The 21,110-nt window shown below is 31.5% G+C and overlaps 3 protein-coding genes across 5 annotated transcripts; 2 read left to right on the top strand and 1 right to left on the bottom strand.

Moving 5' to 3' along the window:
• Window positions 1-380: 380 nt before the first annotated feature.
• On the bottom strand, window positions 381-1,682 carry LOC11412244 (pentatricopeptide repeat-containing protein At4g16470). The gene has a single exon (XM_003596823.4). The coding sequence runs from the start codon at window positions 1,519-1,521 to the stop codon at window positions 571-573; it is 951 nt and encodes a 316-aa protein (XP_003596871.1). The 5' UTR covers window positions 1,522-1,682; the 3' UTR covers window positions 381-570.
• Window positions 1,683-4,463: 2,781 nt separating this feature from the next.
• Window positions 4,464-12,059, top strand: LOC11407615 (serine/threonine-protein kinase Nek5). Of its 3 annotated transcripts, none has more exons than XM_024775633.2 (14): window positions 4,464-4,931; window positions 5,023-5,089; window positions 5,365-5,430; window positions 6,321-6,367; window positions 6,480-6,525; window positions 6,616-6,696; window positions 6,792-6,834; window positions 6,930-6,979; window positions 7,908-7,989; window positions 8,061-8,110; window positions 9,023-9,096; window positions 9,445-9,496; window positions 9,590-10,240; window positions 10,333-12,059. In XM_024775633.2, the coding sequence occupies exons 1-14, from the start codon at window positions 4,846-4,848 to the stop codon at window positions 11,941-11,943; spliced, it is 3,006 nt and encodes a 1,001-aa protein (XP_024631401.1). In that variant the 5' UTR covers window positions 4,464-4,845; the 3' UTR covers window positions 11,944-12,059. The 3 variants fall into 3 exon arrangements, with proteins under 3 accessions (XP_024631401.1, XP_003596869.3, XP_039686671.1); XM_003596821.4 differs by having other exon boundaries at window positions 10,330-12,059; XM_039830737.1 differs by lacking the exon at window positions 5,365-5,430 and having other exon boundaries at window positions 10,330-12,059.
• Window positions 12,060-12,943: 884 nt separating this feature from the next.
• LOC11408851 (NDR1/HIN1-like protein 1) lies at window positions 12,944-13,588 on the top strand. The gene has a single exon (XM_003596820.3). It carries the CDS (start codon window positions 12,944-12,946, stop codon window positions 13,586-13,588), a length of 645 nt encoding a protein of 214 aa, XP_003596868.1.
• Window positions 13,589-21,110: the final 7,522 nt, after the last annotated feature.

Below are 21,110 nucleotides of genomic sequence, written 5' to 3'. Positions count from 1 at the left end.
GTTTGATTATTTGCTTATCTCAAATTTTCATTTTTTCTCCCTCCGTTTTTCGATTTTTCTATTTTCTTTCCTCTCCCAATCCTTTTCTTCTATCTCAGTAGACTATGTTTATGACTGATTGCAACATGTTAATGATGTTCCTTGTCTAAACTTTAAAGTGGTAAATGTATTATGCTGGAATACAATAACAAAAACCAAGTCTTACCCACAAAATGGAGTCAGTTACACGGATCAAATTACATTATAGTGTTCTATCATAAACTATATTTTGATCTAACTCATTAATCTCTAGATCTTTATTACTATGTTGGAATTTACAATTTGTTAAATAAGAACTAAAGTAACAAAACTATATTCTTAAATAAATGATGCAGTTGATATTGAAAGAGAAAAATTTTACACCAACAGTTATCATCTCATTTACATGTAGCTATAGGGAAATTAAAACCTCGGTTGGTTTTCTAGCACCCATGATGAGATAGGTCCCATATGCTAGAAAGATATAAAAGAATGAACTATAGTCTATATATAGCCTTGTCTTGTTATGAGAAAACATCATGTATATTGAATTCAAATTGAGGATGCAACAACACTCAGCTCTGTCCCATAAAACCTCTCTGCAACTCTCTCAGCAACATCAACCCTCCCATGAGTTTTACAAGCTCCAAACAAAGCACCCACCAAAGCTTCATCAGGCCTGACATCCATTTTCAATGTCAACTTCTCTGCTTCTTCCACTAAACCAACCCTCCCCAACATATCCACCATACATGTATAATGCCTCACATCAGGTTTCACCCCAAACCTCACCTTCATCATCTCAAAAATCTCCCTCCCTTTCTCGACAAACCCGCCATGACTACACGCAGTCAAAACAACCGTAAAACTCACATTATCCATCCTCTCTCCTACTTCCACCATTCTATTAAACATCTCAAAAACCTCTTCAAACCTACCATGCATTCCATAACCCGCCATCATCGTCGACCAAGTAACCTCATTCCTTTCACACATTCCATCAAACACTTTGCGCGCAAACTCTAACTCCCCGCATTTAGCATACATGTTTATCAAAGCATTAGAATTTTTCAAATCTAACGCAAACCCATTTACCAAAACAGCTCCATGAACTTGTTTCCCAAGCCTTAACGCCGATAAACCAGCGCAAGATTTTAGCACAAGCGGCAAAGTGTGGCAATCAAAGGGTTTATAAGACAACCTCATTTCACGAAATATCGAAAGCGTTTCTTTAAATAGGTTGAGAGATAAATAGGCTCTAATGAGAGAGTTGTAGAGGAAAGTGGGTTTGCGATTTGTGAATGAAAAAAGAATATTTGCTTGGTGCAATTTGGAACATGAAGCATAGCAAGAAACAAGTTTGGTTCGAATGAAATCATCGTGTGAAATACCTAAACGAATTGTGCGTGCATGGATTATTTTGAGGCTGTTTATGTTTTTCGAGGAAAAACATTTGTTGAGAAGTGTTGCGTATAATGGTTTGAGTTCATGAGGTTTGGCCATGACGTTAATAAACCAAACCCCTAATAGGTTGAAACAAAGGAATTTATGTTATGAGAGTTGTTCAAATTTTTTAAGGATTCTATATTCTATTTTGATTGATCATTGTATTTGACAGTGGCTTTTGAAATACTGCAAAAACACTCTGCAAACGGAACAAGTTTGGGTGTTGTGGCCGGGTTGTATCTATTAAGAGGGATAATTCGGTAGGAAAAAAGTTTTTTTTTTTTATAGATGCAAACATAAATAGTTTAATTTTTTTTTTTTTAAATTTCAACAAAAAAATCTATAGATATTGTTTTAACATAAGTTGTTTTTTTTTAAGTTCAAACAAACTCACTCTAAATCGAGCGTAGGCTAGCATGCGTTAAACCTATATTAAAAAAGATTTAGTTTGCAAGCGACAAAATTGTAAAAATAAGGTTCCGGAATCCACCAGAAATTAAGAAAAAACTCTCTAAAATATTATTGATTGAATAAAAGTTATGCCTCTTAGGCTACATCTGTTTAAGCTTAAATAGGAAAATAATAGTCCTCCTCGTGAGCTTAACTCAGTTGGTATGGACAATGGATAGTATATGCAAGGTCTAAGGTTTAAACCCCGACCACCAAAAAAAAAAAGGAAAATAACAAACCCTGATGGGCCTAAAAATAACAAACTGAAAATAAAACAAACAAATAATAAATATAAACTTAAACAATAAAATACTAATAAATTACTAAGGAAACCCTCCTACGTGAGTCTCCTCCATCTATGAAGAACTCGACTCCGAGTTTTTGTTCTGATAAAAGTGCTTCCATGCATGATGACTCTTCGAATGAATGATAGACCACCCTCTTAGATCCTATTGATTGAAATTTATGGAACCTATGATACACGAGAAATAGTGATTATGGAACCTATGAAATTAATCAGAATCCTCAAACTTCTTCTTGCATAGTGCAGTGCCAAAATCAGCTGTAATAGGCTCCATATTGTCATCCACAACCACAAGTATGTTCTTTGGTTTAATATCTCGGTGCACTATTGGTAGATAACTTAACAAGACCTTTCAATTTGTTGTTGAATATTTGGTTTGCTGAATTGATTTCTTGCACACATGTTATGCCATTTGCTTTTCTATTAGGATTACTCTACACTCGGCCCTTGGCAAAGTTCTCAACCTCATCTATTGATGATGATAAACTTGAGCTGTTGATTGAGTTTGAAACATTCGTTGGCTTGGGAGAAGGCCTCGATAATGGGGAGGTGTTGAGCTGCCACTTGTATGTTTAGAACCATTCTTAGTGATTTGCTCTAATGAGTCCAGGAATGATTTTGAAGATGTTGTGCTTTCCAATACTAAAAACGGCCATTATGAGATATGGCAGTTGGTTTCCGAGGATTATTCTTCTCAATGGTTGCTTTCCCATTATTGGATATGCTGCTTCCACCAAACCCAATCATGAAGTCATCAAAATCATGCTATTTTTTTTTTTAATGGAACTTTTAGCGCTTGGTGCATGCAATCCACCGATCTTATCTAATAAATCATCAAGACCGACAGTTTTTTCACTAACTCCATCGAATATATCATCTACATAAATCTGCGACAATAATGTTCTGTTTAATCTAGTTCTATTTTGGGTTATTAAAAGAAAGAAAAAAATTAAGAGATCAAATTTATAATTTTGCCTAAAACTAAAATGACTTTATATAAATTTTCTTAATTACGATTATTTTTCATTTCAAACGTAATAATATTTCCCTTTCCTCTTCACACTTTTTATCTAATCAAACAATACCCTTAAAAAAATCACTTTTCATAATCGTTCTCACGATTTTCCCACTTATCACTCTCTTTACTCAACCGAGTACACCCTAAAGTTACTTTCGAGCTGGCTTTATTATAGTTCCGACTCTTATTTTCCTTCTAATTCTAAAATCACAAGAAAACAGAACATTATTGTCCTTCTAACTTCCTACTCATAATTGACATGTTTCATTTCCGTGATTAACAGTACTAGATATACACTAATTTAAAATCACCATTAATAGACATTTTAATCATAATTTAATCAACATTATTGTTCTTTATTTTTCCTTTAGCCTTGTAACAAAAAAGAGAGACTAATTATATGAGATTCATTAAATGATTTTATTTTAATAAAGATACAGTTAAGGAACTAATTTCTTCTGATAAATATTTGTTGGGTTATGTTAACCACCGGTGCCCCAGAGACACTGGTTAAGGAAGCCAAAAGAGGAAATTGTAAATTAAAAAAGACACTTTTTAAGTTTTGAATGCATTGATTACACAACTTTCCATGCAAATATTACTATATTTGTTTCTTTAACTAGTGTCTCGGAGCACTGGTTAACATTTCTCATATTTTTTTATATACTTTGATTAAAGATTGACGAAATGATTAGTGGTCCAAAATCCAAATATCTACCATGTGTGAAGTAGAGAATTTTAAAGTTAACAATTTGATAGCTGCGTGTAAGAAAAAATATTTGTTGGACTCTTGCGTAAGTTTAATTTAATTGATAAAGACGTTGCATAATATATGTAAATGTTGAAGTTTGAACTTCAAACACTCAACTTCTCCACATTTTATGTCTGCCAGGTTACTTGAAAAAAAATTATTGTAAGAATTTTTTTTAAATGAATTACTACTATAGTTTTGATTTATCAAAAAGTTAAGTAAACGTGAAAATGAAAGAAAATCAAAATAATAAAGGGTTTGTCTAACATGTGCAACATTGCTCATGTTAAAATAACTAATAGTAGTAACTTTTTTTTGGAAAACAACATTTATTTATTCAAAAGTTTTATATTTAATATTAAATGTACAAGTTTTAATACAAAATTTTTATTTTAAACTTCTTAACATGATAGAAAAATCCAATAATAAATACCGAAAATTGAAAGGTGAGAGGCAGTTGAAAGACCAGCTGTCGGTGTATCCCCCTCTAACCATAAATAAACCATTTCCCTCTTACTTTCTCTCTCTTCATCTTAGAGAGAGAAACCACTTCTTCTTCTCGAATTCAAAAATATCAAACCGTAATCAACGCAATTACTCCACAAATTAATCACACTGTTTACACTATCACTTTTACCACAACCAACATAATTAATCATCATTGCCAGCGTGAAAGTGAGAAACAGTTGAGTATAACCACAAAACGTTCATTCATTTCTCAAACGGTTTCTTTCAAAAACAATGTAGTAGAAGAAGAAAACGAAAACCGTTACAATGCTTTGAAATTCAATTGAAATTTCGTTGAAATTCAAATTGCGTTTGATATCTACATTTTCGTGTTTTGCATTGGTGTTTAAGATGGATCAGTATGAGATCATGGAGCAGATCGGTCGCGGTGCATTTGGTGCTGCAATTCTCGTTAATCACAAGGTGGAGAAGAAAAGGTAATGTGTTCGCGCCATTTGTGTTTTATGTTAAGTTTTTTATTTGAATTTGAGAATTGAAGCTTTGTTTATGTTAAATTTGTTGTTGTAGATATGTGTTGAAGAAAATTAGGCTTGCTAGGCAAACGGAACGGTGTAGAAGATCTGCTCATCAAGAGGTAGTAATTGGATTTTGTTTTGTTAGTTTCTTGCTTACTATCACTTACACTTCTAATCAAATGTGTATTCGGTGTCTGACACGTGTCGGTGATGTGATGTGTTTGTCTATGACACTGTGTAATTATATTGAAATTATGTTATTTTCTCAAATTATTATATGTGATGATGTGTGAGTGTCTTTAGTGATTGGTGTTTGTGCTTCATAGCTTGTTTATCTTGTTTGTTGTTTGATAATATGAAGTGGTGTAGTTGATTTTGGGAATTGTATTTGTAGATGGCTCTAATTGCGAGAATTAAGCATCCTTACATTGTTGAATTCAAGGAGGCTTGGGTTGAGAAGGTGAGATACACCACTAGATCCTTGACTTTATGTGTGTATCTTTGTTTTCATATTGGATTGTGAAAGGTGGTTGACTTTTTGCTTTTACATTAGATATGTAAAGATGGATTTTAGGGTCTATATTTAGTAATTTGAAATGAGACTAAGAGACAAATATTTGTTTTCCGTTTTAAAAGCTGTTTATAATTGGGGAAAGTTATATTACTGTATTTGCTTGTCTCATATTAATTTTCTTCTTAAATTAACAATGAATTATTAACTATTTTTACCTAATATCTCATTTTACCTAAAACCAACAACTATTAATAATAAGCATAATTTTGGTAAATAAAGGTTATTTTATCATAAAAATGAGTAAAACTCGATGCTTTTCTTAGAGAGTGTATATTACCTTTAAAACACAATATGAAACGGAGGAATATAAAACATACAACATTTTGTTTCCAAACTTCAGTTTGATCGATACAACTGTTTGGTAGCAAGTCAAAATTGATTGTTAAAATTATGTTAAATTTTAGTTAACATTCAAGTGTTTCATTGCAAGTCAAAATTGTTTTCCATCCAAAGTTCAGTTTGATTAAGAGTAATAAAAGAAGTTATTGCATTGAACTAAGAAATTCGTCTAAGTTTTAGCTTTCATAGTAAAAATATTGAAACACAATTTTTTTTTTCCGTCAAAAAAAAAAACCTCAATTTTAATCGAATCAATTTAATTCAAAACCATCAAAATCATGCGTATCATTAGCTTGTTCTAGCACACTTTCACAATTTGTTATGTTATTTTTGTGTTGTGCTCTCTCTGTTGTAATCTAGAAATAGTTTGTATGGTAAGTTTGTGATTGTTTGATTCCTTTTCATCTAAGTTTTTGATTGTTTTACTTTTATTGTAGGGTTGCTATGTTTGCATTGTTACTGGATACTGTGAAGGTGGAGACATGTGAGTCTTCGGATAATACCTGTACTAACGCAGTACCATGTAAAATTTTATGAGCCCAAAAACTCAATTGTTTAAAATTCTTTATGTTCGTTTTCTCTTCAAATCTTTTCAGAGCAGCATTGATGAAAAAATCGAATGGGGCTTACTTTCCTGAAGAGGTATTCTTGTTTATACTTTGACTTTCTTAAATTTTGTATATTTGTTAAATATTTTGCTTGCTCATGTTGATAGTGTTTGACATTGGTCAGAAACTTTGCAAATGGGTTACTCAATTATTGTTGGCAGTAGAATACCTGCATTCAAATTTTGTTTTGCACCGTGACCTAAAGGTATTACATGGATAAAGAAACTGCATGGCCTTTTATACTTTTTTAATTCCACTTATGAGTATACCAAGTTAAATTTTGTCAAACTTTGATGACAGTGTTCTAACATCTTTCTCACCAAGGATCATGATGTTCGCTTAGGTCAGTTCATACACCATTTTTTATTACATTTGAGTTAATATGATTGATTAATTCTTCATCCTTAATTTGTTTGTAATTTCCTGATATTTATATAGGGGATTTTGGGCTTGCTAAGACACTAAAAGCTGATGATTTGACTTCCTCGGTACGTATGAAATAAGGAACTTGTTGCTTTCTTCTTTTATATTTTTTTATAAGCTTGTTGCTTCTTCTATGAATCCAAGGGTTCAAGCTAAATTTGTTCTGATAATTTTCCTTAGTATTGAATCTATTGATGCATCCTAATTGCTAACACCTTTTGGAGAGAAGAGCCGAAGCAGAGTTATGATGAGTTTAGGGTTTTCAATCTTCATATTGTCCGGATGAAATGTTCCTGCACACCTTGTTGCTCATTTTATTGTTACTGCTCTGCTATTAAATCTGGACTCTCAGCACAACATCTAATTTTAGACCAAAACGGTATCTATGTTGTAGCTGCCGAAAAGAACTAAGCCTAATCAGTTATTTTTTCAATACAAAAAGTATAAAATTTTGTTTTAAACAATTATACCTGAGCAAAAGACTAATACATAGCGTTGAAATCCTTCTAATAACTTCCTCTACTTGTAACTAAATATTTTCAAATGCTTCCACTGTTTCCATTATTTTTACATTTTTTATCCTACGAATATATTTTCTCTCTTTTGGGTTGATCACAGCAACACTTAAAACCGTCTTAAGTTATATATTGATAGTAGGTGTATGTTAATTTAATAAGGGATGTATTTGGCACCTATAACTTGTGTCTATGGGGTGGAGAATATTCTAGAACGGGAAAGCTCGTAATAAGAAGTTTATAGTTTCTACTTAGATCTGATTCTGCTAGAAGAATATCTAATTATGTAATTTTTGTTTTCATTATTGCTCATATTTTGTAAGGATCGAATCCAACTTTTAATAATTTTGAGCTACTTGAAGTTGATAATATGACAATTGAACCATCTTGTTAAGCTATATAATTAGTATTCATTTATTGGATAGAGTACAGTCACTGGTTGTGGAATTGGCTAATTGTTCTAAATATTTGTACACAGGTTGTAGGAACTCCGAACTATATGTGCCCTGAACTGCTTACAGATATTCCTTATGGATTCAAATCTGATATTTGGTCACTAGGTAATTTTTTATTTTTCGACGACTATCTGATATCGGTTTTGATACAGTATAAATACCTTTTTGTTGTTCAGGGTGTTGTATATATGAGATGGCTGCTCACCGCCCTGCTTTCAAAGCTTTTGTAAGATTTCCTCGATTTTCACTTGATACTTAATAGTTATAGATATGCCATAATATACTGATAAGAACAGATATGCCATAGTATAGTCATTCATTTAATGCACTACCAGCAAGTCATATATGAATATATCTCATTTCTTCGTTTAAGTCAGTAAAGTAGCATTTGCATGCAACAGAATAGGTAAGGTATTAATTTGCATAAATAAAATTATATAACCTTGTTATATTAAGAGTTCCGATATTTTTTAACTTTATATGGATATACTGTAATCTTTAGTGAATTCTTTTTATGGTAATCTTTAGGGCGCAATTTGACCACGTAGTCGACTCCACGTAGTGGGATAAGACTTGGTTGTTGTTGTTGTTGCTAATGTTATTCCCAAGTTAAATCTGAAAGCGATATCTCATTTCAGGATCCAAAATAAGCAAATTTAAGATTTTGTCCAGAAAAAAAGACATGGTATCCGTTTGTGTAAATGGTCGAAAGGAATAAAACTAGAAAATTTAGGCATAATTGAATTAGGTTGCTATTCAGATTAATGCAGTATTTTGCAAAGCTACCAGCTTTCAGAATTATACCAACCTACCACTTTCCAGAATCCTTATTCTGACCTATTTTTTGGCTGTTATTCTGATATCTATGACCGAGTTCTAAATTTTTGTTGGCTTTGTAAATAGACTTAAATGCTGTTCGTTAAGGGTGGGGGTACTGTTTAACATTAAGTTTGCTTCCATTTTCAGAACTTTTTTAATAGAGTTGCTTGGTGATTTTCAGTTTGTAATGCTTTGTGATTGATTTTCCATCAGTACATAATGAAAGTTTTTGTGATTCTCTACTATTGTATGGATATTTATGTATGTGGAGGTATCTTATCATGGTTCCTTTTTCTTGATAAAAATGGTACTGTTTCAGGATTTGGATGGATTGATAAGCAAGATCAACCGTTCCTCTATTGGTACTTTGCCTCCCTGTTATTCTCCATCCTTGTAAGTTTCTATTTTTTCTATGCTTATCATCCAATATCATTTGTTAATAGAAAGTTAGTAATCACTTGAGTTCAGACTACCCGTTGAAGTCAAATAGGTATGGCAGAAAGATATACAGTTACTAGTATAGACGCACGTGTTTGTGTGGGTGAACTTTATGGCACAGTTAGACACTGCATTTGTTGCACCACTTCAAATTTTGTTTACTGTAAGAAATGTCATTGGTGTCCGGTAAGCATCATCAATGAACATGAAGTTGATAACTATCAGAGCCACATAAAAAAAAAATCTTTTTACTTTCCTCTCTGTGCATGTATGTAATCTTAAACTTTACATCCATACACACAGGAAAACACTGATAAAAGGCATGTTAAGGAAAAACCCCGAGCATCGTCCAACAGTAAGTCTCTCTTAAAGACCAACATTATTTTCATTGTGAAACAAGTTTCCCATCGGTACATATCCTGAAAACTTTCATTTATGTATTACACAGGCATCCGATATCTTAAAGCACCCTTATTTGCAGCCTTATGTTCATCAATATTGTTCATCTCTCTGTTCTCCATCAGCCTCTTCTCCTGAAAAGCCAATTTTTGCTGTCCATGTTCCTCGAAAAAACATGGCAGAAAGTGAAGAAAGTAATAGTTCGAGTAGTGACAAAGGTGGTTTGATGTCAAATAAGAGAAACGTTTCAAAAGCAGCACCAATGGGCGATGAAAAAATCACTGAGGTAGACCTGTCAATGATCGATGATAATGGGTCTGACCTTATCATGCCCGGTAGAGAAAGAAACAGCTCTAGCAATGTCAACGCCAAAACAGATAAACAGGAGGTTAGGAAGCAAACTCACCTTGAACACAATTCTAATGTTGGATATAAGCTAGCAAGAACAGTTAAGAATGTAAAGATGGGACCAAAACATGAAAAGGTTAAAGAGACGAGGTCTCCAATGAGAGAAAGTCTGATGAAGGCTGGTGGTATATCAACACAGAAAATTAATACAGAAACCTTGTCTAAATTTCCGAAATCCGATTTTGGTGTAAATGGTTTGAAGCCTAATGTAGAGGTGCCAACCTTAGCACCTTCAAAAGCAACCCTTCATTCTTCAAAACGAATCCAGGGATCACATACTTCAAAATATCAGGTACATTACCATTAGAATGATATATTTGTTACCTATAATGATCTCCCTATGACACTGAAACTTATTTCTTGTATATTTATCCATGACAGCAGTTACCGATGATAGAATCTACACCAAAAACTAAACCTCGACATAAGGTGACACCACCATGTGGTCCTATCAAACAAGTAGTAGCAGTACCTGGAGTTTCTGCAAGGCCAAAACAAAAGACTCCTCCAAGCCTACTTAAGCCACCCTCATTTCTGGGACGCATAAAGCAAGCCGGGCATGATATGCCAAATGCAGCAAATGATACAGAAAGGTTAGATCCAAATAAAATAGGTCAGGAGGCTAAGATGGGACATCATCGGTTGCCTAACGGTCATCTGCCACATGTTTCTAAAGAGCCTTTGAAGGCTTTTGAAAGTAGTACCAAAGGAATGCAAGCAACCAGCAACTCTGTTTCATCTTCAGTCTCTATTCAAGGATTTGAACTTTTTGACTTTGCAAACACTTTTATTGACTTGAGTGAACCAACACCCCCTGAACATGGGAGTTTTAATCACACTGAAATTGTGGGATCACGTGCCAACAGTGGTGGTCCTGATGAAAATATTTCTGGTGAATCCTCTCAGTTTACACCAACTTTTCAGAATACCATTACTCGTAATGAGAAAGTAAGTCCCAGGTTAACTCTGGATCACTCAGTAATGTATGATAGTTTTCTTATAAATCAAACAACTACATCTGATGTCGTTGAGTGTGATGTTCCGTCTGCCAAAGTCACACAAGAAATCAAAAACCTTCAAGATATTTGTAAGGAAATGGCTTCAATCAATTCTCTCAAACATTCACTTTCCATTTCTGGAAAAAAGTCTGTTTGTGAAGTTAGTCCAGTAAGCTTGCCAAATAATAGGCCTCATAAAGTTAGCCAGCCAAAGCTTATGTACATCTCAACTGGTGATGACAAGTTCATGGTGAGGGAAAGAGTGTCCTCAGTGGCTGAAATTGCACCTCTGAATATATCTACTAAAATTTCAAGCCAGAAAGTTTTAGAAGAAGAGAAGGGAATGGTTTTACAGAATCTAGCAACAGAAAGGCCTGCTTCTGGCCATCTTCCCCCAGCTTTTGATGATGTCATCCATGTTATACGCCATAGCAGTTACCGGGTGGGGAGTGATCTTCCGGTAAAGGAATCAACGGAGAAGGGAGTTACAAATGTAGATGTTGGTACACTCATCAACGTTGTAAAGGATGATTTAGAAATGAGAAATGTGGGAACTCCTTTGTCCCTTAAATCTTCAAATTGCTCTGAAGTTACTAGCTTGAACTCAAATACTACTGATAATTTGGAAATCAGAAACTTGAGCTTGAAGTCAAGTATTTCTGAACATCCTGATGTTGAAGTGCTAGATGTGAGAATCCCTGATTCTCTAGTTTCAGAACCTGGTTCCGCTAAATATAACAAATATAGCATTCCTACAGCCAAAGAGGAAATGCCAGGAAATGAATCTTTTGATGTTAAATCTTCCAAACAGAGAGCTGATGCACTTGAAGGGCTGTTAGAATTGTCTGCAGATTTGCTGCAGCAAAATAGATTGGAGGAACTTGCGGTTGTTCTGAAGCCCTTTGGAAAAGATAAGGTCTCCTCAAGGGAGACAGCTATTTGGTTGGCCAAGAGTTTAAAAGGATTGATGGTTGAGGAAAGTGGGGGTCGTAGTTAGTAAGGTTTCTTTATTCTTGGAATGTTTACTTGTCTTTGATGTCTTTTCTTGCTTTATTGTTACATAGCTTTCCAAGTACCACCTGAATTAAGAGAACAAACAGGTTTTATCGTTTCTTCTCTCATTTTTTTTCACTCATTCGTTAGTGCCTTTATGATGCTGTAAATAGTAACAATTCAAACTAACAGATAAACACGCAGTTAGTTGTATTTTTTATTTTTTTGCGATTGACCTAATGGCTAACATATACTCAAATAAATACACACATGGATACGGTGAAATGTGGTGACTCGGATTTGAACCCAGTGGACCAAATTACAATTAATTATATACGGTATATGCTATGGCCAAACATAGTTAACGGTTCATGTACACTGCAATATTCTCCAATCTTGGAATAAACAAAAAATCAGAAGGAAAAATAAAATAAGCAATATATAATGACACATAAAGTCAGAAACCATACTTAAACTAGGAATTAGGAATGAATGATTTGTACAAATAAATAATGAAACCATCCATCCATAAATAGAACAAAACAGACAGGAGGTCTTAACGATAGAGACATTCACTTTTATTAAAGAAGCATGCTCTTTTCTTAATGGCAGATTGGTAATTCACTGTTATCTTTATTCATATGTATATGTATGCATATACGTGTAATTCCTCTTAATGCTAGCTTCTCGTATTCATGTTTATTTCCAAGATGCTTCGTGGAAGCTGCTGCTACTTAGTTTAAAGTATACCACCAATTTATACGTCAGAATTCCTACCTCTTCATAGTTACTACTATATATAAATATATATACCTCACCTTTTGCAATTATCACATATATTCATTGTCCTACTTTCCCTTTCTGTCTTTAACAATATACATTCCCCTTAAAGATTGTTTGTTGCTAAAGAGAGACAATACTAAAAGCTCTGTTCCAAAATTTTGTTTATACTACTAGCTATAGCATAACTCCTACCACATACCCAGCTTCATTCCAAAATTTACATGGAGCCTCAGCCTCCTCATACCAGCACCAATGCTTCTTCTAGGACACCGGGGTCCTCTACTCTCGGTGTAGTCCGTCGACTTACCTGGACATTCATTTTACTCTTTCTCACTTTAACTGTCATCATCGCTATAGCTTGGAATGTCATGGACCCACATAAAACTCATTTTCGAGTCAGCTCAATCTCTGTGTCCAACTTCACTGTCTCTGATTCAGAGCTAAAAGGCATGTTCGAGGTTGAACTAAACATAACAAACCCAAACAAAAAGATAGAGATGATAGTTGATCGTTTCTCTGTCTCGGTGTTTTATGGATCGGTGGGGCTCTCTGGGGCTATTGTGCTGCAACCCATTTACTTAAAGAAGTCAAGTGACCAAGATGTGAAGATTAAGTTTAGCTTAAGAAATTCTTCCACCAAATCAGCTTATAAGGCTGTTTCTCATGGTTTGGTTAATGATTGGAATAAAGGGATAGTGAACTTTGATGTGAAAATGTTGGCTAGAATTGTATTTGAAGCTGGAATATGGCCAAGTAGGGAAAAGTTCTTGGACATTTATTGTGGTAATCTTGATGTTGGATTTGTTCCCATAAAGGACATGGGTAAGCTCCTAGGTATTGGGAAGGAGTGCCACGCTGAAAGCTAGGTGGAGGTGAAAGAAGAATATTCTTCTGTACATATTCTGCAGTAGTAGTAGTAGTAGTTTTTTCAGTAACCCAATTACGATTAGATAAAAAAAAATCACCAACATGCTTGCAGGACAATAAGAAGAGAAACGTACGATGATGGTGGGGATCCTGTTTGTTGATGATGGTGTGTTATGGTTGTTTATTCCCAGTTAATTTTTCTTTTTAATAAGATAAGATATAACCTCTCTTGCCACATCCAATATTATGAGTATCATGAGTACAATGTTGGTCACATCAACACAACAGGCTGCATATCCAATCAAATATGTTTGTTTGTTTCCTTTACTCCCTTGGACCTTGGTATGCATTTTTTTTTTTTTATGAAAGATGGTATGCATGTGTTGTAATCATCATATCATATATTATAGGATTGTGTTGCAATATGATTAGAATTTTAAATGTATATGTTTGCTTCTTTCCTATTTCCTCCTTACGGATAAGGTTTTTTCTACATTACCCTCTCTTATTTAAAAGGTATTTACTCCTTCAAGATATCAACCAATCAAAATGTAATATACAAATGTAACATTAAATGTCAAATAAATAAGTAAATTTTTCTATAAAAAAAAATCAATTTTAATAAGATAACTTTAATTTTTATTTAATTATATTTGGTATAGAATCTTAATTAATTTACACTATAAGGCTTATAACAATTAAAATTTCACATCAAATTCAACTCATCATGGCTGTGTTTGGTAACATTAATAAGCTAGCTTATAGCTTGTTGGACTAGCTGATAAGCTTGTTTTCATATAATAAGATGTGTTCGCTAAAAAGCTTTTTTCACTAGCTTATAGCGTTTTTTGATAAACTATTTCAAGTAGCATTTGAGCTTATAGCTGGTAGTTTTTTTATATTTTCTTCCAATTTTAACCCTATTAATTTAATTATTTTTTAATAAAACAACATGTTCATAGCTTTAAAAAATAACGGTCAATTTCATAGCATATTTTTTAATAAAACCACTGCCATGTTTTCTCCTTTGAAAAAAAATTGTCATACTTTATTTTATTTTTTAATAAACGTTTTATATATGTTTCTTAAAAGTAATGCTTTATATTTAACTATAACTAGTCTACGGTACGTTGTAAAATTTTATATATTCTTGCTTGCATTTTTTTTTCACCTTCCTCTTATTTTTGGGATTCATAAAAGTAGAGATCAATAAGCTTTTGCCCTCTTTTGTACAAAAAAAAAAAAAAAGACAGAGATCAAAATTGTCGGTGAAATTTTATTGGAGACTAAAACCAAAAGTTTGAATATTTATAGGGATCCAAAACATAGTTAACCATCAATTAAAATATTAAAAAATAAATACATTAGAAAAAATGTCTCTTCCTTTTTTCAATTCTTTAATTTATCTTTTTCATATCATTTATTAAGGACAATTTTGTAAAACAACTCATAATATCTCTTTCCCACACAATATTAATTACATTTCTTAATATGTGTGAAATGCCTAAAACGTCGTACAATTTGGGACAGAGGGAGTATCAGCTATCAGTTATAAGACATCAGCTATAAGCTAGTTTTTCAGCTTTCAGCTAGCTTATAGCTTATTTTTACCAAACACACCCCACATACGTTCATAAATTTTGTTCTATTTCAAAACCTAGAACACACATAACGTGCAATTTCTTCTTCATTCTTCTTCCCATCTTGATTGTTCAATTCTCTCGTTTCATAATTGTCGTCGTTTCATAATTGTCGTGAGAATCGTTGTCGTCCATTTGATTCCAGACATTGTGAGAATCGGTGTTGTTCCAAAAGCTATATCCACGAATTGCTCACGAATTAACGCTAACCTTATGAAATTCATGTTAGTATTAGCATTATTTGTTATTTATTTATTTCACTGTCTTCTCTTCCATAGCTTTAACCGACCTCACACCGTGTTCACAATCTCAACAAATGTTTATTTCGGCAACACAAAATTCACCAGGAACAGAAACAACATAACAACACAATATAATGATTTGAATAAAACAAATTCCAAAAGTAAATTTAATAACCAATATTGTAACAAAAATAAAATTAATAATCAACGCATTGAAGATCCATTTATCTTAATCAAACGTAAAATATGTGTGATAAAATACAATTTTATATAATCTCAAACAATTCAATCAAACTCAAACCCCAAATAAAAATGGAAGCATCATTGGAATTCATGTCAAAGTTGAAAATCACCAATGTTGCATTATAAGTGTGAAACGGTTGCAATCAAGTCACGATAGTAGTGAGAAAGAAACAAAAATGAAAAATGAAATCAAGAAGAAAAATCAAGTCACGATACCTTATGTGATTATAGCTAATAGCTTAGAGAGAGAGAGAGAGAGAGAGAGAGAGAGTGTGTGTGAGAGAGAGAGAATGTTGTTTTATTAAAAAATAATTAAATTAAATTAATAGCGTTAAAATTGAAAGAAAATATAAAAAACTAAAAGCTACTTGAAATAGAATATCAAAAAAGTCTATTAGCTAGTGAAAAAAGCTTTTTACCAAACACATTTTATTATATCAAAACAAGCTTATAAGCTAGTCCAACAAGCTATAAGCTAGCTTATTCGTGTTATCAAACACAGCCATGATGGATTGAATTTGATGTGAAATTTTAATTGTTACAAGCCATATAGTGTAAATTAATTAAGATTGTATACCTAAATATAATTAAATAAAAATTAAAAGTTACCTTATTAAAATTGATTATTTTTTATAGAAGACTCATTTATTTGACATTTAATGTTACATTTATATATTACATTTTGATTGGTTGATATCTTAAAATGGTAAAATTCTCTGAACAAAAGAGGGTAATCTAGGCCTCCCCAATTAATAATGTTTTGTAATATTATATTCTTTCTTCTTTTAATAACTTCTGGTATTAATTATATTCTAAATTATAAATATTTTCTATTATGAGATTTAATGGGATATTTGTGTAAAAAATTTAACATGTTTATTCTTAGTTTTGCTCTAAAAAAATATGTTTATTCTTAGTTTTTTTAACAAGTAAAAATTTAACATCTTTATATATAAAAGTTTACTAACTTAGGCAACAAAAAATATGAAGGTTCAAGTTAACAAAAGTAAGCATTTTTATTTGGACAAAAAAATCAATATCCACTAGTGTAAACCAATTTAAAGTAAGAGATAGTTTAGTAAATTATCCCTCAAGCTATTTGTTATAAAATAAAAGTGGGTCAAAGTTAGCAAATTTGGTGCAAGTTAACAAATATGTTTTAATGAAAATTACTAAATTAACCCTCAATCTATCTATTTGTAATAATATAAAGTGAGTCTAAGTTAGTAAATTGGTGCAAGTTAACAAATGTGTTTTAATGAAAATTACTAAAGTAATTCTCAAGCTATTAGTTTTAAATAAGGGTTTTGCTAACCGGTGCCTCCGGTGCACTGGTTAAGGAACAATAATATTAATGTGTCTCATTTAATTTCATTCAATTAAAGTGAAAAGTTTATCAACTTAATTAAAATAGAAAAATGCTGCATTTAATATTCTTTAGAAAGATACGCTTCCTTTCATTTGTTTTTTTTTTGTGAACTTTTTTGAATCTTTTGTTTTAGTCCCCTTGCTTCCTTTCATATCTTAACAATTTTTTCTCTTGTGAATTTTACTCCAACCAGGATTTTTTTCTGTGATTTTTTTTAATCATTTTTTTCTTGCAAGCCAATTCACTGAAAAGCCTATACTCAAACCAATTTTTTTTCGATGATTTTTTTCGGTGAAAAAAACTATTGTTATTTTTAATTAAAAGCTGTAGAAATAAATAAACTAAGACAAATATTATATAGTCCAAAATAAATTTGCAATTATAAAGATAAAACATATCCAATTAAAATATGTAATACAAAATCATATTGAAGGAGTTTAATGAGTATTGAATACAACCATTCCTATTTTAATTAAATTGATCAACTTTTCACTTTAATTAAAGTAAATTAAGTGGAACTAATTAATTTTATTGGTCCTTAACTAGTGCCCCCAGGACACTCGATAGCATTACCCTTTAGATAGCAACAAATCATGATTTGGTTAATGATTGGAATAAAGGGATACTGTACTTTATTTTTACAATTGTTTTTTTTATAGTTTTTGTTGCAAGTGATGTATATGTCGTAGAATATAATTATCTTTAAATTTATTTACCTCTTTAAAATCTTAAAAATCTCATAAAGTCCTTTAAAATCTTAATAAATTCAGTAAAATCTTTCATCAAGAATCTTAATTGTAAAAAGTCTTTTAAAAAAAATCTTTTAAAATACCATAAAATCAATATAATCGATTAAAGTCTTTTAAAATCTTCAAGATTTTTTCTATTAAAATAGTCCTTTAAAATTTCATTCCAATACACAAAAAAAAATCATGTAGAGGATAATTATCAATTGATTCCTCCGAGTCAACTATATTGTAATGACTATGAATGACAATTGATTGTCATAAGTCAACTCTATAATTTGTTGCTATCTAAACAATAACTATAGGAGATATTTTCTGCATGATAATTATCCTCTAATAGTTATGTCCATCCATTGCCCAACAAGAGACTCCATAAACTTTCAAAAATATGACAGCCTAAAAATAAACGGTCTATAGTTTCCTCTTGTCCACAAAATGGTATCATCCATCTTAAAAATTAGTACTTCCTCCGTCCCAAATTGTATGTCGCTTTGAAAAAAAAAATTGTTCCAAATTATATGTCGCTTTACAATACTAATGAAATATTTATGTTACTTTTCCTATTATATCCTTAACTATTAAATACTCTCTCTTCTTTCAATTATTTCATTTATATTTTCCATACTATTTATTAGGGATAATTTTGTAAAACAACTCATAATTTCTCTTCCCCATGCTATATTAATTACATTTCTTAATACGTGTGAAATGACCAAAACGTCTTACAATTTGGGACGGAGAGAGTATTTCTTAAGATGAATTGTCCCTTGAAAACAAATGGCCTATAGTTTCCTCTTGTTTCTTATCACTTGGCCCAATCCTAGAAAGTTTGGTGGTATTTAATCAAGACTTTTATAAAATTTAAATAAATATTGTGGTATTCAATCAAGATAATCAAGACTTTTTTTAAATACAACGAAATCCGTTGGTATTCAATTAAGATTTCTAGGAACTTATAAAATGTCTCTTGGTATTGAAAATTAGAGAGATTTTAATGAATTCATCTGTGAAATAGATTGTGTGAGACTTTTTATTTAAAATAAACTCATCCAACAATCTCACACAAACTCTTGAAATTTTGTGATACTCTCCCATAATCTTTTATGTTCTGCTACGACAAGTGCATATTATTTCTTTAGTTTGCCAAACATAATCCTCGAAATCTTCATAACTGTAACTTGCAATTTTCTTAACATAATTTATCCGTCTAATTATATATCAAATTATTATAATCAATCAACTTGCTCCACTATACCTCTAACGGTCTATACGTTCATTTTTTTTTTAAAGTCTATACGTTCATTGATTCAATGATATTTAAAATTAAAGTCTATACGTTATTATTATTGTTTGATTTATAACTACTGTACTTTATTTTTACAATTGTTTTTATTATAGTTTTTGTTGCAATTGATGTATATGTCTAATAATACTATACCGTAGAATATAATTATCTTTAAATTTATTGACCTCTTTAAAATTTTGAAAATCCCATAAAATCCTTTAAAATCTTAATAAATTCAGTAAAATCTTGCATCAAAAATCTTAATTGTAAAAAGTCTTTTAAAAAATGTCTTTTAAAATCTCACAAAATCAATACAATTCATCAAAATCTTTTAAAATCTTCAAAAAAAATTCTATCAAAATAGTCCTTTAAAATCTCATTCCAATACAGACACAGAAAATCTATAGTTAAGCAGGCAACCAAGAAACTAGTTTAAAGAGACCAAATCAGTGAATCAAAATTGGAATTAATTAAAAAATAATAAATACTCCATTTACAACGTGGATGTGGAATTCTTGTAAAAAAAAACGTGGATGTGGAATTCTTATCCTCCATTTAATTCACGCGGTTTTCGACTTGCTCGATTTAATGTGTCACTTTCCGCATATCTCTTTGTATTTTTCATCTTTACGTACGAGATGAATATATTTAACGATTTGGTTAGTTGACTTTAGTGTTAATAGCTTTGATCAACGTTCGACTTGGGTTTCGAAGGTATCACAATTCACAATTGCTACCGCATCATAATCAATGTTTTGTTTGTCATTTTACATGGTATGAATGTATGACTCTATGCATATGTTTAGTCATTACTATCTCATTTGGTCCACACTTACTCCATCTGTCCTAAAATATAAGCCAAAATAGATCAATATATATTGATGTATCTGTTACAAATTTTAAATCAAATACATTAATTCACTTACGCACTTACATAATATATAATGACAATCGCAATAAATTTTAACCAAAAGATTTTAAAATCCTCGTTTATTTTAGTTTCAAACTTGAATTACCATATTTTCTTATTACATGTATGTTTATTTGAGTATAAATATTTTTTAAGGATATTTGAATATTAATATTGGATTGTATATAATAAAGATAAATTACTACATGTCTCTAAAGATAATTTCTTATTTAATGTATTTCAACTAAATGTTTTATTTTTTAAAAAGGCCAAAAAAAATTATATTAAAACAACATGATAAGTTGTTGTTTCAACAAGGTGTGCTGAAACCAACTCATCAAAGTCGCAGAAACATACAATCAATCAAGTTCACTACAAAAAACATAAGAAACAAACAACACTATATAACAACAGATAAGCAGAAAATAGGATTAAGTCTCACAAATTGGTAATCAAATTCGAATGTAACATATATCGGCTTAAACCACCAAAAAAGGCCGAAGCTTGATTCTTTCACAAAGCTTGGCAAGAGAGCTAAAAGTTTGGACCAAAATAAATAGATTCCCCAACAACATCAATTTCACACCAAACCATTTAAAACCTCGTACCAAATTAAACTAAGAGTGATCTCAACAATATTATATCTCTAAATTGAATTAAACCACGAATTAGAATTGTCTGAAATAGCTATGTTGCTATTTCGCGGGGCAATCCACATCGATGTAATGAAAGTGGTGGACCTACGACATGATTCTTATAAGATACGAACTTGCGGAAGAAATGAAAAGGTATTCGACTAAGACGGGGACGGGTGGGTATTCCCGAAGATGCTTGATTCATTAAAAAAAATCTTGTTAAAAAATTTATTAAAAAAAATCACGAGACTTAGAGAAATATAATGCAATCTCAATGTGTAACTTTGTTCCTCCATGTAACAGTGTGCTCTTTAAGAGCCTTCAATAATTTTACTGTTCTTTGGAAACTAAATCATTAAATTATCAATCAAAAACATTATTTGAGCAAATCCTTGAGGGATTGTTAAATATAGAATCAACATTTAAAACATGATTTGTAAATATATTTTTT

This window comes from Medicago truncatula, chromosome 2 (genome assembly GCF_003473485.1).
Source record: "Medicago truncatula cultivar Jemalong A17 chromosome 2, MtrunA17r5.0-ANR, whole genome shotgun sequence".
NCBI lineage: Eukaryota > Viridiplantae > Streptophyta > Magnoliopsida > Fabales > Fabaceae > Medicago > Medicago truncatula.
Note: the sequence above shows the minus strand (reverse complement) of the source record. Positions and strands in the feature narration are given on the sequence as shown.

Bases quoted from the DNA above. Each gene is read 5' to 3' on its own strand.
- LOC11412244 (XM_003596823.4), bottom strand. From the start codon at position 1,521: ATGGCCAAACCTCATGAACTCAAACCATTATACGCAACACTTCTCAAC.
- LOC11407615 (XM_003596821.4), top strand. From the start codon at position 4,846: ATGGATCAGTATGAGATCATGGAGCAGATCGGTCGCGGTGCATTTGGT. The intron at 7,990-8,060 runs GTAATTTTTTAT...TTTGTTGTTCAG, and splicing joins ATCTGATATTTGGTCACTAG to GGTGTTGTATATATGAGATG. The intron at 10,241-10,329 runs GTACATTACCAT...TATCCATGACAG, and splicing joins CACATACTTCAAAATATCAG to CAGTTACCGATGATAGAATC.
- LOC11408851 (XM_003596820.3), top strand. From the start codon at position 12,944: ATGGAGCCTCAGCCTCCTCATACCAGCACCAATGCTTCTTCTAGGACA.